The sequence below is a fragment of the Capra hircus genome, chromosome 2 (genome assembly GCF_001704415.2).
Source record: "Capra hircus breed San Clemente chromosome 2, ASM170441v1, whole genome shotgun sequence".
Lineage (NCBI taxonomy): Eukaryota > Metazoa > Chordata > Mammalia > Artiodactyla > Bovidae > Capra > Capra hircus.
The window spans coordinates 111,009,017-111,023,936 of record NC_030809.1 but is presented as its reverse complement, the minus strand read 5'-3'; the positions used below and the strand labels follow the sequence as shown (position 1 = coordinate 111,023,936).

General features: G+C 41.3%; 1 protein-coding gene across 2 annotated transcripts in view; it reads left to right on the top strand.

Moving 5' to 3' along the window:
• The window catches only part of TLK1 (tousled like kinase 1), a 176,305-nt gene continuing 161,724 nt past the window's right edge, over positions 340-14,920 (top strand). The window contains exon 1 of one of the 2 annotated variants that reach the window (XM_018064515.1): positions 340-955. In XM_018064515.1, the coding sequence (XP_017920004.1) occupies positions 817-955 (139 nt within the window). In that variant the 5' untranslated portion in view covers positions 340-816. The remainder of the gene's footprint in view (positions 956-14,920) is intronic. The other variant, XM_018064521.1, reaches the window with a different exon arrangement.

The window sequence follows — 14,920 nt, the reverse complement described above, 5'->3', positions numbered from 1 at the left end:
GCAGCGGAGCGGGCGCGGGAGCCGGTGCAGCGCGGCCGGGGCGCGTGCGGGGCGCGCCTCCCTCCGGCCGGCTCCGGGAGGCCGCCCCCGGCGCACACCAGTCTGCCGGCCCCGGGCTCCCGCGCCGAGCAGCGATCCGCGGGTGCGCCCGGAGCGCCCAGCGCCCGCGTCTCCTCCCTCGCGCACTCGTTCCCTCCCCAGTCCCCCCCGCCCCCAACCCCTGGCAGGTCCCTCCCCCAAGCCTGGTCCCGCGGCCGCCGCCGCCGCCGCCGCTACCGGAGGCGCAGGAGCCTCGCGATAGTGTTTGCACAGGCGGCGCGTGACGCCGCCGCCGCCCGTAACTGATGCAGAGGTTACCCCGCCGCCTCAGCCGCCACCCACCGCCCGCCGCCGCCGCCGCCACCCGGGCGACGCCGGGGGCCGACGCACTGCAGAGGTGCCGGCAGGTTCCGCCCGCGGAAGTCTTCTCGGCTGGCGCAGCCCGCGCTCCGCCCGCGCTCCGACCCCGGCCCCAGCGGGCGCCCCCTCGACGCCTCCGCCGCGGCGCTCCTTCCCTCCGCCTCTTCCCCGGCGCGCCCGCCGGCTCCCTGACTTCTCCCGCTTTTCCTCCTCCCCGTCCCCTCTCCTCCCCTCACCTCTACCCTCCCCACCTCCCCCCTTCTTGGTTTCCTCCCCCATCCCCTTGACTCTCCCCTCCCTGCCCCTCGCTCTCCTGCTCGCCCTCAGCGCGGCCCCCGCCATGACGGAGGCGGGTGCCGGTGCTGTTGCCGCCGCTGCCGTCGCAGGGGGGGAGTCGGGTTCCCAGAAAGTAGCTTGATGAGTGTCCAAAGTAGCAGTGGAAGTTTGGAGGGGCCGCCATCTTGGTCCCAGCTCTCCACGTCTCCAACCCCGGGCTCGGCGGCGGCGGCCAGGTCCCTGCTGAATCACACGCCGCCATCCGGGAGGCCCAGGGAAGGTAAGTGCCGTCGCGCCCGCGCCCGCTCGCGGGCCTCCCTTCCCCGCGCCGCTGCCCGCGCGCCCCCGGGTCTCCTTCCCGCGACCCCGGGGTGGGGGAGGGGGACGAGGTGGACGCGAGGCCGCCCGGCCCCGGGGAGGTAGTGCTCCGGCTGTGGGTGGTGGTTCGCGGGTGGCGGAGAAGAGGGACGAAGGGGTGCGCGCTGGAGGGGACGGGGCGCGGCGCGGCGCACAGACTCGCTTGGGGTTCCTAAGAGCCAGTCCTGCTAGGGTGGGAAGCCTGACCCCGGACGCGAGCCCCTTTCTGCTCCATTTGCTAGTACTCTCAGTACTCTTAACCTCCCGGCCTCCGGTCTCTGGTGGGTTTTCCCTCTCGGTGAAGCATTCATCCTCGAGCCCCCTCCCCTTCCCTCGCGCACTCCTCCCCTAGAGGCGGTCCCCGCTCTGCGAGCTCTGTTGCCCGGGACCTGGAGGATGCCCCTCACTGGCAAGATCTCTGCCTTTTGGGTAGAGCCGCTGAAATTATCAAAGCCGACTTTGATCCCTGGCCTGCCCCGCCACCCCCACCCCGAGCAGTTTAAACTAGAGACCGATTCGTGGGCAGGCTTTTATAACCACGCAGATGGTTGCAACTTTGCTTCGCCATCACATCCTGCATATTTGTGTGTTACCTCTCTGTTGCAAGTAGGCTACTATTCTTCTCCGACAGGGTCGTGGGTTTTGTGGGAAATCGCTGCGTAAAGGTTACTGCACACACTCACCAGATCGGTTACAATTGTTTTCTAAGTTTTCTGGCTTCCTGCATGCAAGTGTGCTGCCACCAGATGTAGCAGTTACACAGCTAGTGAGACACCGGAGTGCTTTGACTAAAATTTTAACTTGCTGTATTTAACTTTAAGTATACGACGTAAAATTAAATTTAGGAGAACACATATGTATGGGGGAAGAACAAATGTGTGTAGAATCGCGTTTAACGTTCTTTTGTCTGGAAAACGTTTAGCGGTATTCATGAGCAATTGGTAAATGGGTTGTTCACGGGCAGTTGTGTCACACAGGAAGATTGTAGCCACATTTTCGAGAAAACGTCGGGAAGTCCAGTAGTCTAGAGAATCCTTTAAAGGTACCAAGAGCTTTGATTTATGTAGGAGTCGGTGGGATTAATTTATTTTGAAAATATCTATCAGTATGTACGACTCAGAGCCTTGACATTTGTTAGTCAGGTGGTTTGTGCCCTGAATCCAGTGGTTCAGGCATAGCTTTCTTTGTCATTTTGTTCCTGTGAGCATGTGTGAAAGTGACAATAGGCTCAAAGATTGGCATGAATTTGCTCTGGAAAATTCATGGGAAGATTTGATTTATGGCATCCATTAAGCGTTCTGAATACTTTGACAGACATTTCCTCTTTCCATCTCACCCCCAACCCTGAGTACTGATTATTAGAAGATAAAAGTTTATTTATTGACTAACCCAAATTTAGTACACCTGGTGATTTTTCTTTCTTCACTTGAAAATCTGTAAATGAATGTCTTAAAATCTGTTTTGTGAACAGCAGTTGGTGCTTTTAGCATGCTTTTACTTTTGTCTGTACTTTCATTAGGATGCTAAATGGTACTGGTAGGAATGATAGTATAATGAGTGATAGTCAATGATGTCTTGGGAAAGACTTTTTTAAAGGCTATACTTTTTTTTAAAAATTATTCATTTCTTAAATATTTATTGAGACATTTTTTGTGAACCAAGCACTGCACTTGTTCACAGGGACGTAGTGTTGAATTGTTCCTCTGTTAACATCTGTAATCAGTGTTAGTAATTTCGGGTCTGTAGAATCTAGATTGTGAACTTTGGAGGCTACTTCAACTCATTAAAAAACTTTTACACTATTCTGCACTTTTCCTGATGTTTTAAAATTTTGAAAGATTGGAATAATTTAGCTTGAACTTCCAAATAAGGCGAATTTTTTTCCAGCAGTTTGGATTTTTATGTAACCTAAATATTAGTCTCAATTTATGAAATAACAAGACATGCTGTTGTGTAAGTTATACTTCACACCCAGGTACCTGTATGGTGACAGTGGTATATTGCTTTTTTTTTTTTTTGACCAACCAGGAAATAAGTTAAAAACTTTTAATGCTCTGTAGGGTTATGTATTCATCTTGAAGCTATTGTTTCAGATTTCACTAATGCGAGCACTAACTGCATATATGAAGCCCTAGGAATCAAGGTGTTACCATTGTCTATTGAGTGGGATCCCCGTTTTTATTTTTAATAAGTGCTTGGCATCTTTTCCAGGTAACATTAGTCTGTTGTATAAATTGATGTAAATTGAGAGCTTTTTTTTAAAAAAATTATTTTTGGCTGTGCGGGGTCTTTGTTGCTGTGTGGGCTTTTTTCTGGTTTTGATGAGCTGGTGCTACTCTTGGTTGGGGTCCACAGGCTTCTCACTGCTGTGGCTTCTTTTGTTACAGAGCACGGGGTCAGTAATCCTGGTGCTTGGGTTTAGCTGCTTCGCAGGATGTGGGATCTTCTTGGACCAGGGATTGAACCCATGTTCCCTGCATTGACGGGAGGATTCCTTACCACTGAGCCACCAGGGAAATCCAAATTTGATAGCTTTAATTGCTGGTGACTGATGGCTAGTGAAAAGCATTACTATTAATGGAACTTGAATGTATGTATCAAGGAGAGAACAAACTTTGTTTCTTGAAAAATTGAGCCAATTTAATGTAATGGAGAATATAAAATTTTAAACTTAAAACAGATACACATGTATATGTACACATATGAAGTTATATATGTGATGAACTCCTTTTAAGCAAACTTAACTTTGAAAATGGGCTATTTTTAAAGATATACCATAAGTATCTTATCCATAAGCCTAAATCATAAGATTTAGGAATTTTTTGGAATTCAGGAATTTGTATGGTAGAGTGTAAACTATTAATTGGAGAAGGAAATGGCAACCCACTCCAGTATTCTTGCCTGGAGAATTCTGTGGACCAAAGAGCCTGGTGGGCTACAGTCCATGGGGTCGTGAAGAGTCCGACACGACTGAGTGACTAACACACGCAGACTATTAATAATTTCTTTCCTTGGAGTTCCAAAGCTTTTCCTTTATCAGTCTTAAAATTCTCTGAGAGGTGCTCAGCAGTGTAGCTCTAGGTTTCACAGTGGATCTTTTAAACCTGTGGCTAAATTCTCTATCCCACTTTATCTTCTAATAATTCTGTGAATAAGGATGTGAGAAGTTAAGAAATTTTCAGATAAGGTCAGTTTTGTTTGCTGAGGCCTAGGTATGTGTTGGCTAGATGAATAGATTTTTTTTTTCCATATCAGTACATAAGTACTTTTGAATGGGTTACTGCTGTGAGTCAAATAAATGGTTATACAAAAGACGTGTCTTTTTTATTCCATTTTTCCAGATATAAATAATTTGCTTTTTACTTTTATATAAATAGCAAAAATAGTTTGGCCAAAAAGATAATATCATAGTCATAAACTTGCTCTCTGTTTCTGTATTTACAGACTGCATCTTTAGACAGAAGAGTTAAAAGTATTTGATTCCAGATGATTGCATAATACCTGTAGGAAGATGTTAAAAGTTATATATCAGATGGCGCTTTAATTTTTTGAAGTCACCTGCTGCAGCAAGACCGAGTTGTATGTGTAAGGATTCTAGCTCATGAATGCATAGATAATGTGGTAGGCGCCTCCCTTACAGAGGCATTTTTATGTATTAGAGAAAGGGAAATTCAAGATGGAAGCCTGGAAATCTGCCCCTGAGAAATAGGTTATGTTTTAACCTTTTTGGTCTCAGGACCCCCTTTACTCCCTTAATTATTCAGGTCTCTAAAGAGATTTTGTTTATGTGGGTTATGTCTTGGTATTTACTATATTTGTAATAAAATAACTTCAGAAACATTTATTTATCTAAAAATAACAATTTGATTACATGTTAACGAATTTTAAAATGATGAATAAATATTCTAAAACAAAAACTTCAGTGAGACTAGTGGAATTGTTTTATATTTTTACAAACCACTTTAATTTCTGGCATACTACAAGGTAGCTGGATTTTCTTCTTTCCGTCTGTTGAGATATATTTTGATTGAGGCATGTGTTGAGAACCCAATTTCACATAGGTATGTACTTAGAAAAGAACTATTTTACTAGCCTTTGGGGAAGTTATTCTTTGATATTACACCAAAATTCAACAGTTGGCTGTTGTTTTTAAAGGTTACTTGCAATGTGGAAGTACATTTTATCCCAGAAGTGTCTTCAAGGCACACAAGAAATCTGTGGACCATACATTTAGACTCAGCAAGAGACTAGTTGAAGGGTGGGGAAGAGTATAGCTGTTTTCAGATATTTCAAAAACAAATAGAAGAGAATGTATTTATTATGCTGTTACAGAAGATAAACTAGCAGGTGAAAATTGCAAAGGCATAGAATGAATTCTGTATTGTTTTGATAAGAATGTAAGAACTGTGTAACAACTAGACTTGACCAGCAATGGAAAGACCTGTCTCTTGAAATATTTATGAGAATTTAAAGCAAACTACACTGCTGGTGCAGAAGACATAAGAGACGTGGGTTCGATCCCTGAAGATCTCCTGGAGAAGGAAATGGCAACCTACTCCAGTATTCTTGCCTGGAGAATCGCATGGACAGAGGATCCTGGCGGGCTACAGTGTGTAGGGTTACAAAGAGCGGCGCATGACTGAGCATGCGCATGTTCATGGACTTTTGGGGTGGGGTGGAGATAAATCCAATAGATTCTTATTTTGCGTACTATTGGATTAAGTGACTTAAGGTCCCATCCAATTAAAAAATGCAGACATTCTGTGATTCTTTGAAAATTTGTAAATGTAGTTAAACTACTTATATATCCATGAATGTTTTTGAAAATCCTCAAATTTCAGTAGTATGAAACTACTGTTGACTTTATTGCTGTTTTGCATTTTTATTGTGCTTTTCTTCTGCAGATTTTCCTGTATTTTCTGGAATCAACACTGTCAGTCTTCCTGAAATCTTGATAAATTCCCTGCAAAATATAATAAGCTTTGAAGACATTTTAGGGAATCAGATGCTGCTTATGATATAGTTTAGTAGAGTTGTACTACTGGGGGCTGATTTTCAGTTTTAAAAGAGGAACTATCAGCATTCTATATAGTCTTTTATTTTTAATTGTTTATGTGATTTCAGAAGTAATGTGCTTAATCTAATGGTTTAAAAGCTAGAGAGTCTGAAAAAAGGATACCTAAAGGAAAAGTAAGTGTTTAAATTGATCTGTCTTGAATAAAAAAGTGCATATTATAACCAGAACATAAAAAGAATTTTAATTCTCATTCAGAGAAGTATGCATGTAATAGTTACGATTATCTATAACAATTCATATTTTAATTTAGTATGGAACATAGTCTCTTTTGTGAAATGTATTGAAAGGTTAGATTTTAGGTACTCGGAAGTTTAAGGATAAACTCCTTTAACTTTCCTGAGGTCAGCTTCAGTGAAGTAAGTGACACAGAGCTTGAGACTTCATGTATTTGTTTCATTTGGATTTAAAGCTCATTTCCTATAAAAGAATTATAGGAATAAGTCATTTAGTTTTGTAAACTCCTTCGTTCTCTTTAATAATTTCCACATATCTTAGAATAATTTAGAGGAATGGTGTTATGAAGTAGGAGAAGCAGTATGCTGCAAAAGAGAAAGTGCATTGATAATTGGAAAACAAGTGTCCCTACTTTGCCCTTAACTAGCTAGGTGATGTTTGGGCAAGTTGCTTATCTGCTTCAGTTTCATAACATGAGAATTATAGAGCTGAAAAGGACCCTGGAAACAGTTGGAGTCAAACTTCTTATTTTACCGGTGAGGAAACTTTGCCCAGACTTTTACTCTAGGAGAGTTGGGACCAAGATGCGGTTTTCTGATTTTCACCTTACTGCTTTCCCATTATACTTTGTGGCTCCTCTAAATTGGTAAAATGAGGGGGTTGAATTGAAATCCTTCAGAGGTCTTTAACAGCTGAAAAATATTCTTTGACATCAGTTTAATTATAATTTAGTGGAGGAAAGTTTGTAGCTTTTATTTATTGGTAAAATGTTTTTTTTGAGGAAGCAGTGTGACTTTTTCAAGGTTATGTTCTAATTTGTTAAGGTAGTCGTCTTCATTATTACCAAAAGATTGTTAAGTTTGTTTATGAGCATAGTTAAGTAGTAGTGTGCTAGGTGGTCTTGTCTTTTTATTGACCTGCATTCTAAAACACTATTATGACTATGTTAAACGCTGTGTAAATTGTGTAAATTATGTAAATAGCAGTGTGGTGTCCTGAAGTGGCGGAGCTAGGTGATTGTTGCTCAGAAGTTCTTTCTAGGGTGCTTCCCCGCTCCCCCTAGTTAGATGTCTCTGTCACTTAGCGTCCTGTTTGTGCATGTGTGCTTAGTCGCTTCAGTCTTGTATGACTCTCTGCAAGCCTGTGGACACTAGCCGACAAGGCTTCTCTGTCCATGGGATTCTCCAGGCGAGAATATTGCAGTGGGTTAGCATTCCCTCCCGTCTAGTCAAGGCTATGGTTTTTCTAGTAGTCATGTATGGATGTGAGAGTTGGATTGTGAAGAAAGCTGAGCGCTGAAGAATTGGTGCTTTTGAACTGTGGCGTTGGAGAAGAGTCTTGCGAGTCCCTTGGACTGCAAGGAGATCCAACCAGTCCATTCTGAAGGAGATCAGCCCTGGGATTTCTTTGGAAGGAATGATGCTAAAGCTGAAACTCCAGTACTTTGGCCACCTCATGCGAAGAGTTGACTCATTGGAAAAGACTCTGATGCTGGGAGGGATTGGGGGGCAGGAGGAGAAGGGGACGACAGAGGATGAGATGGCTAGATGGCATCACTGACTCGACTGACGTGAGTCTGAGTGAACTCCGGGAGTTGGTGATGGACAGGGAGGCCTGGCATGCTGCGCATTCATGGGGTTGCAAAGAGTCGGACATGACTGAGCAACTGAGCTGAGCATTCCCTCCAAGGGATCTTGCCCACCTAGGGATCGAACCTGCGTCTCTCACGTCTCCTGTGTTGGCAAGCGGGTTCTTTACCACTAGCGCCACTTGGGAAGGCATAGTGTTCTGTTGTGTCCTACAGACAATTCTTGTCTGTTTCATAGCACCTCTGTGATTATACCTTTTATTATAGACTTTTTTTTTTTTTTTTGCCTACTCTACAGAAAGGTCTTGAATTCGGAGACTCTATTTTGTTCATTTCCATGTTCTCAGTGCATAGTAGGATGTCCTCTATAGAGTTGGCATCTAACAGAAAGTTTTGCCAAAGGACTGTTAAAGTTTTTTAATTTTTTAAAACTGAATGATTTTATACTTGATATATACATATTTCAGACCCAGGAAGACACTCATTTTTGTAATTTATAGGCAAGTTATATTTTAGAGAGTGATAATGGTAACAGTAGTAGCTAAAGTTTATTGTTTGTACATGTAAATTCATTTAATTCTCATTAACTCTTTGAGGTATATATAGTTATTCTCATTTTGCCTATGAGGAACCAAAGCCCAGAGAAGTAAAGAAACTTGCCCAGAATGACACACAGTAGTAAATGTTAGAGCTGAGATTTTAATCGTCTGCATTTTAACCACTGGGATATATTGCCCAAGATAAAGAAATTTCATTTTGAGTAATTTCTTAGTTTTTCCGTAACAAATTTTAATTTACTAATCAGTCATTTTGGCTCATTCAGTTTACTGATATAAACTTTTTTTTTGCATGAATTTTGTATGTGTATGGAGATAGGATTAAAAAAATGAAAAATTCAAAATCAGTTTGTGCAAATCTTAAATTTTATGAAAAGTGTTAGAAGTATACTAATGAAAAATCTTATTTTCATGTTTAATAATTAAATTGGAATGCCATTTATCTTAATATTTTGGCCTCATAAGCTCACCACAGTTGTAACAAATAAACATTAGAATTTGAATGGAGAATTTTCAAAGTCCACTTATTGTGAAGGATTTTAACCTGGTGCATGAGGCGCTCAACAAAATTGAGATGCTTTAGTGGCAGATGATTTAGTGTTCATTATGGAAGGGAAAGGAGGCCTGACTCAGCCTGGTTCATCTTACAAGCAGTGTTTTAAAAAAACACTTAAAGCTTTAATTACTTTATTGCATACAAAACAGATCTCTTGATAACATGTATTACTTGGTATATCTAATGAGCGACAGAAATTGAATGGTTTAATAGGAATTCAAAGCATGATGTAGAAAGATGCAGAGCTGAAACAAGTGGTGGGTTGTGAAACAAATCTTCTCAATGTGGCTTCATTATTAGGTTTGAAATTTGTGAATTTCAAGACGACAGGTTATATACCTCTATTTAAGTTAAAATGCTTGTATTCTACAGATGCAGTATAAAGCCAAATATGAGCAGTTTTAGGGGATGACATGGGGCTTCCCAGGTGGCTCAGTCAGTAAAGAGTCTGCCACAGTGCAGGAGACTTGGGTTCAATCCCTGGGTTAGGAAGGTCCCCTTGAGGAGGGCACAGCAACTCACCTCAGTATTCCTGCCTGGAGAAGCCCATGGACAGAGGAGCCAGGTGGGCTGCAGTCCATAGGGTCCCAAAGAATTGGACACAGCTGAGCACGCACACGCACGCATTAAGAGTTGGTTGTGCTCATAAGTTTGTATCTTTCCTTGGAAACTAGTTTAGTTGGTGAAATGACATTCTTCTAGGTTTAAATTAAGCTTTAACCTGGTACTTGCTGTTGTTGTTAAGTGGCATACATTGCGTTAACTCCGCCCTTGACACTATGTATGTGCTTCCTGTCTGATGGTAAATACAGCTATGGTGCCTCTGGAGAATGTCAGGGGATTTGTATGAAGACAGTCAGAGTCATCCTGTCTTTCGTAAGACCTGAGGCATGTTTCTATTTTTTTTCTTCTTTTTTGACAAGTAGGGTATTTTTGCTTTTTTAAAAAAACATAGTTTTCCCTTTTTCTGTGCACAGATTAAAAAAAAAATCAGTGAAATTACTTTGTGTATATACTATTATTTATATATATATATATATATGAAAGTGAAAGTGTTAGTCACTCAGTCGTGTCTGGCTCTTTATGATTACATGGCTCCTTTGTCTGTGGAATTCTCCAGGCAAGAATACTGGACTGGGTAGCCATTCCCTTCTCCAGGGGATCTTCCCGATCCAGGGATTGAACCCAGGTCTTCCTGCAATGTATACAGATTCTTTACCGTCTGAGCCACTAGGGAAGCCCGTATATATGTATGTATGTATATAAACTCATTTGTTTAAAAGGTACATATACTTAATGGTAGGACTTGTTTTAGGAACTTTGTAAATTGTAACTCATTTACTTCTAATGATCATGCAGTAGGTATTATTGAATCCCTGTTTTACAAATGAGGAAATGGAAGCACAGAGAGGTTAACTGATTTAACCAGGGACACATGAGAATATGTAGTGGAGTCGAGATTCAGACTGGGCTCCTGAGTGCATCTCTTAACAGTTTATGCTATTCTGTCAGCGTTATTCCATTGAATTTTATCCACAGAGATACCGAATAGATGTACTCAGTGTATTTTATTTAACCATTCTTCTTTTGGTAGTGCGTTAATCATGATTCTTTTGCTTACCTGTGATAAAAACTTACCACAAGCTTTGGTAAGTTAAAGAATTTACTGGTTCACAAAATTGAGAATAGTAAATGTGGAGAAGGATGGAATAGCTTTGGAAGCAGCTTAGATCCAAAGTCTCAAATGATGTCACTGAGCCTCTTTGACTCCATATCTGGGTTTTTCTAGCCTCTTGTTTCTGGAGCCACAGTCACATACTTTTTGGCTTAGCAACTACACTTGAAAGACAAACTTTTTCCTGATGTCCACATACCAGTTCTGGGTTGATGCCGATATATTGTGATTGTCAATTCCTTAACCAGTCATTGGTAGCTGGGAGATGAAGTACAGCAAAGTGGCCACTATGGCTGTAGATAGGATGAGTTGGGGAATCCACAGAAAGCCGTGATTAACAGATCGCTGAAGATCACAGATTAGGTGAGTGGTAGTTTTCCTGTATAGTGGATCATGGTGAACAAAAACATCTTTAAATACTGTATTTAGTTGTTTAGGTTATTTCTTTCCTTTTTCTTTAACTTTTCTTTTTGGCTATAATAGATATTAATATAGTGACTATCTCTGAGTAAAAGTTTCTCCCAACCCCTAAGATGATTCTCAGTCATGGAATATCAGGGCAAAAAGTGTGAAACAGTTAAGGGCTTTTGATACCTATTACCCAATTATTATTTAAAGAATTGTATTCAGCTTGTATAGCAGTGATGTATGAGTTAGGCATGTCTTTTTGAACCAGGGAAGGTTCAGCTCATCCTGGGGATTGCTAGGCTTAAATATTGTTAACACAATGCCTTTCAGTTAACAAAAGTTTCCCTGATGGCTCAGAGAGTAAAGAGTCTGCTTCCAATACAGGAGACCCAGGTTTGATCGCTGGGTCAGGAAGATCCCCTGGAGAAGGAAATGGCAACCCACAGAATCCCATGGACAGAGGAGCCTGGTGAGCCACAGTCCATGTGGTCGCAAAGAGTCAGACAAGACTGAGCGACAGACTAACACACGGTTTTTAGTTAACAAAAGGATTGAGATCCTCACACTGAACATATGTCTAATCCAATTTATCAAATGCTTTATTATTTTTTTTTCATTCTCACTATTTAAAAATCTTTAAAATTGAAAGACGGTTACTCCTTGAAAGGAAAGCTATGACCAAACTAGACAGCATATTAAAGAGCAGAGACATCACTTTGCCAGTAAAGGTCCATATAGTCAAGGCTATGGTTTTTCCAGTAGTCATGTCCAGATGTGAGAATTAGACCATAAAGAAGGCTGAGCGCTGAAGAACTGATTCTTTAGAATTGTGTTGTTGTAGAAAACTCTTGAGAGTCCCTTGGACTGCAAAGAGAACAAACCAGTCAATCCTAAAGGAAGTCAACCCTGAATATTCATTGGAAGGACTGATGGTGAACCTCCAGTACTTTAGCCACCTGATATGAAGAGCTGATTGATTGGAAAAGACCTTGATGCTGGGAAAGATCGAAGGCAAAAGGAGAAGGAGGTGGCAGAGGATGAGATGGTAAAATAGCATCACTGACTCAGTGGACGTGAATTTGAACAAGGTCCGGGAGATAGTGAAGGAGAGGGAAGCCTGGCATGCTGCAGTCCATGAGGTTGCTGAGGCTTTCAGGATCCTGGTTCCTCCAGCCAGGATCCACTCCATGCCCCATGCAGTGGAAGTGAGTTCTAAACACTGGACTGCCAGGAAATTCCTAGATTTTCTTGATTGTAGGATGGAATAAGAAGTAGTAACTGTTTCATAAGGTTGTGAGAATTAAATGTGAAATTTGTGGCATGGAAGGAAAGTTATGACCAACCTAGATAGCATATTCAAAAGCAGAGACATTACTTTGCCAACAAAGGTCCATCTAGTCAAGGCTATGGTTTTTCCACTGGTCATGTATGGATGTGAAAGTTGGACTGTGAAGAAAGCTGAGCGCCGAAGAATTGATGCTTTTGAACTGTGGTGTTGGAGAAGACTCTTGAGAGTCCCTTGGACTGCAAGGAGACCAACCAGTCCATCCTAAAGGAGATCAGTCCTGGGTGTTCTTTGGAAGGAATGATGCTAAAGCTGAAACTCCAGTACTTTGGCCACCTCATGCGAAGAGTTGACTCACTGGAAAAGACTCTGATGCTGGGAGGGATTGGGGGCAGGAGGAGAAGGGGACGACAGAGGATGAGATGGCTGGATGGCATCACTGACTCAATGGACGTGAGTCTGAGTGAACTCCGGGAGTTGGTGATGGACAGGGAGGCCTGGCGTGCTGTGATTCCTGGGGTTGCAAAGAGTTGGACACAGCTGAGCAACTGAACTGAACTAAACCAGTCGGTATATGTTAAAGATACAAGGATACTTTAGAATTAAAATTTTTTCTCCTTTTTGAAAATGTCAAGAATAGGGAACAGGAACTATCTGCATTGAGATCTTTTGGCCAGAGCACACTTGACATGGATTGTCTCCATGGCTTGAAGAATTCTGGCAGGGTTGTGTATGACAGAGGCAGATTTTAAGTGATAATTATAATTGTTAATCTCATTTCTTTTCACTATATAATATTGTGACATTTATTTTACATAAAAATTTTCTTCCTTTGATTTCTTTATTTTACATTTTAAAGATTTGTTTTACTGGACAAAAGTGCATGATTTTTAAAAATATCATTTAATGTGTATTGTCATTATTGTTTTCCCTATTGGATTACTAGGATTTTAAAGTTTGTTGTTTAGTTTCTCAGAAATTAATCAGTTGTCAGAGTTCTAGAATTTTATAGAAACCTGTTGGCATAGTTTGTTTAATCATTCTGCATGTATTTTTGGACCTAGAGCCCAGCACTGGGAAAAACAAAGATATATAAGATAATAGTCCTCTCCTCCTAGAAGTGTGGCCAAAGTCTAGTGAGGAGGACTGTAATTCATAACATGTACTTTATACTTAAAACAGAAACCACTTTGTGGGTCAGATGAAACAGTTCATGAGTTGCCAATTTTCAACTTCTGATATAAACAGAACTCTTGTATAATGGGGCTTCCCTGGTAGCTCAGATGGTTAAGAATTTGCCTGCAATGTGGGAGACCCAGGTTCAATCCCTGGGTCGGGAAGATCTCCTGGAGAAGGGAATGGCAACCTAGTACTTGCCTCCTAGGAGTTTGGCTAAAGTCTAGTGAGGAAGATTGTAATTCATAACATGTAATTTATACTTTAAGAAAAAACAACACTTTGTGGATCAGATAAAACAGTCTGAAGTTGCCAATTTTCAACTTCTGATGTAAACAGAACTATTATACAACATGGTTGTAACATATCCTATATCATGGTGTTATATCCATTGGTCATTTGGTTCCTAGAAACCAAACAACACAAACTTATTATTTATTATTTCCTAGAACTGTAACAACACAAATTTATTATTAGAAGGATATAGGGCTGAGTATCTCTTAGAACCTAGTTAGACGGAAATTCAGGAACCATGGTTGCACTGTTCTGTGGATCATAGAGCAACCCTTTCTAGGACTGTAAAGGAAGGTTTCTTAAAAAGGAAAAGTGAGAAGGAAGGTAATTGTATTTCTGTCAGTAGGTGTGAACAGAGTATTCCCTAGAGAAGGGAATTAGCTAGGTTTCCTCCGCTTTAACTGTTTTCAAATGGTATCATCTTGTTTCAGTTGATAAGTCTTCATTGCTTGTGAGATTGAACTTAATATTTATATTAAAAGCTCAGTCTTCAAAAAATTAATACTGTCTAAGGTTCAAGCACTCTAATTTTACTATGATTCAATTGATTTTATTTTTTAATGTTATGTGGTGCTTTAGTTTTCATTATTTAAGCATAATATTAATACAGAAAACACAGACAAACTGGTGCTCAGTGAGCTGCTGTAAACCATGATGTGTGTAACTAGCACTCGGTCAAGAACAACACTGGCGGCGTTCCAGAGCTCTCTCCTCTCACCAGCCGTTTGCTGCCTTCCCCCTTCCCTCCAGAGCTGGCGCTGTGCTGTGCTTAGTCCCTTAGTCCTGTCTGACTCTTTGCGACCCCATCGGCTGCAGCCTGCCAAGCACTATTCTGACTTAATTATGCTTGTTTCTGAACTTAATATAAATGGACTCACACAGTACATATTTTGTTTGTAGCTGCTCTTGCTTCACCTGTTTTTGAGTTTCATCCATGTTAATTCCTTAACTGTAGTTCACTTTCATTGCTCTGTAATATTACTTTGTGTTCATTTACCACAGTTTATTTATACAATCTGTTGATAGATGTGGATTGTTTCTACTTCTTGATTATTATTAATAATGCTTTGTGAACATATTTGTACCTGTCTGTTCATA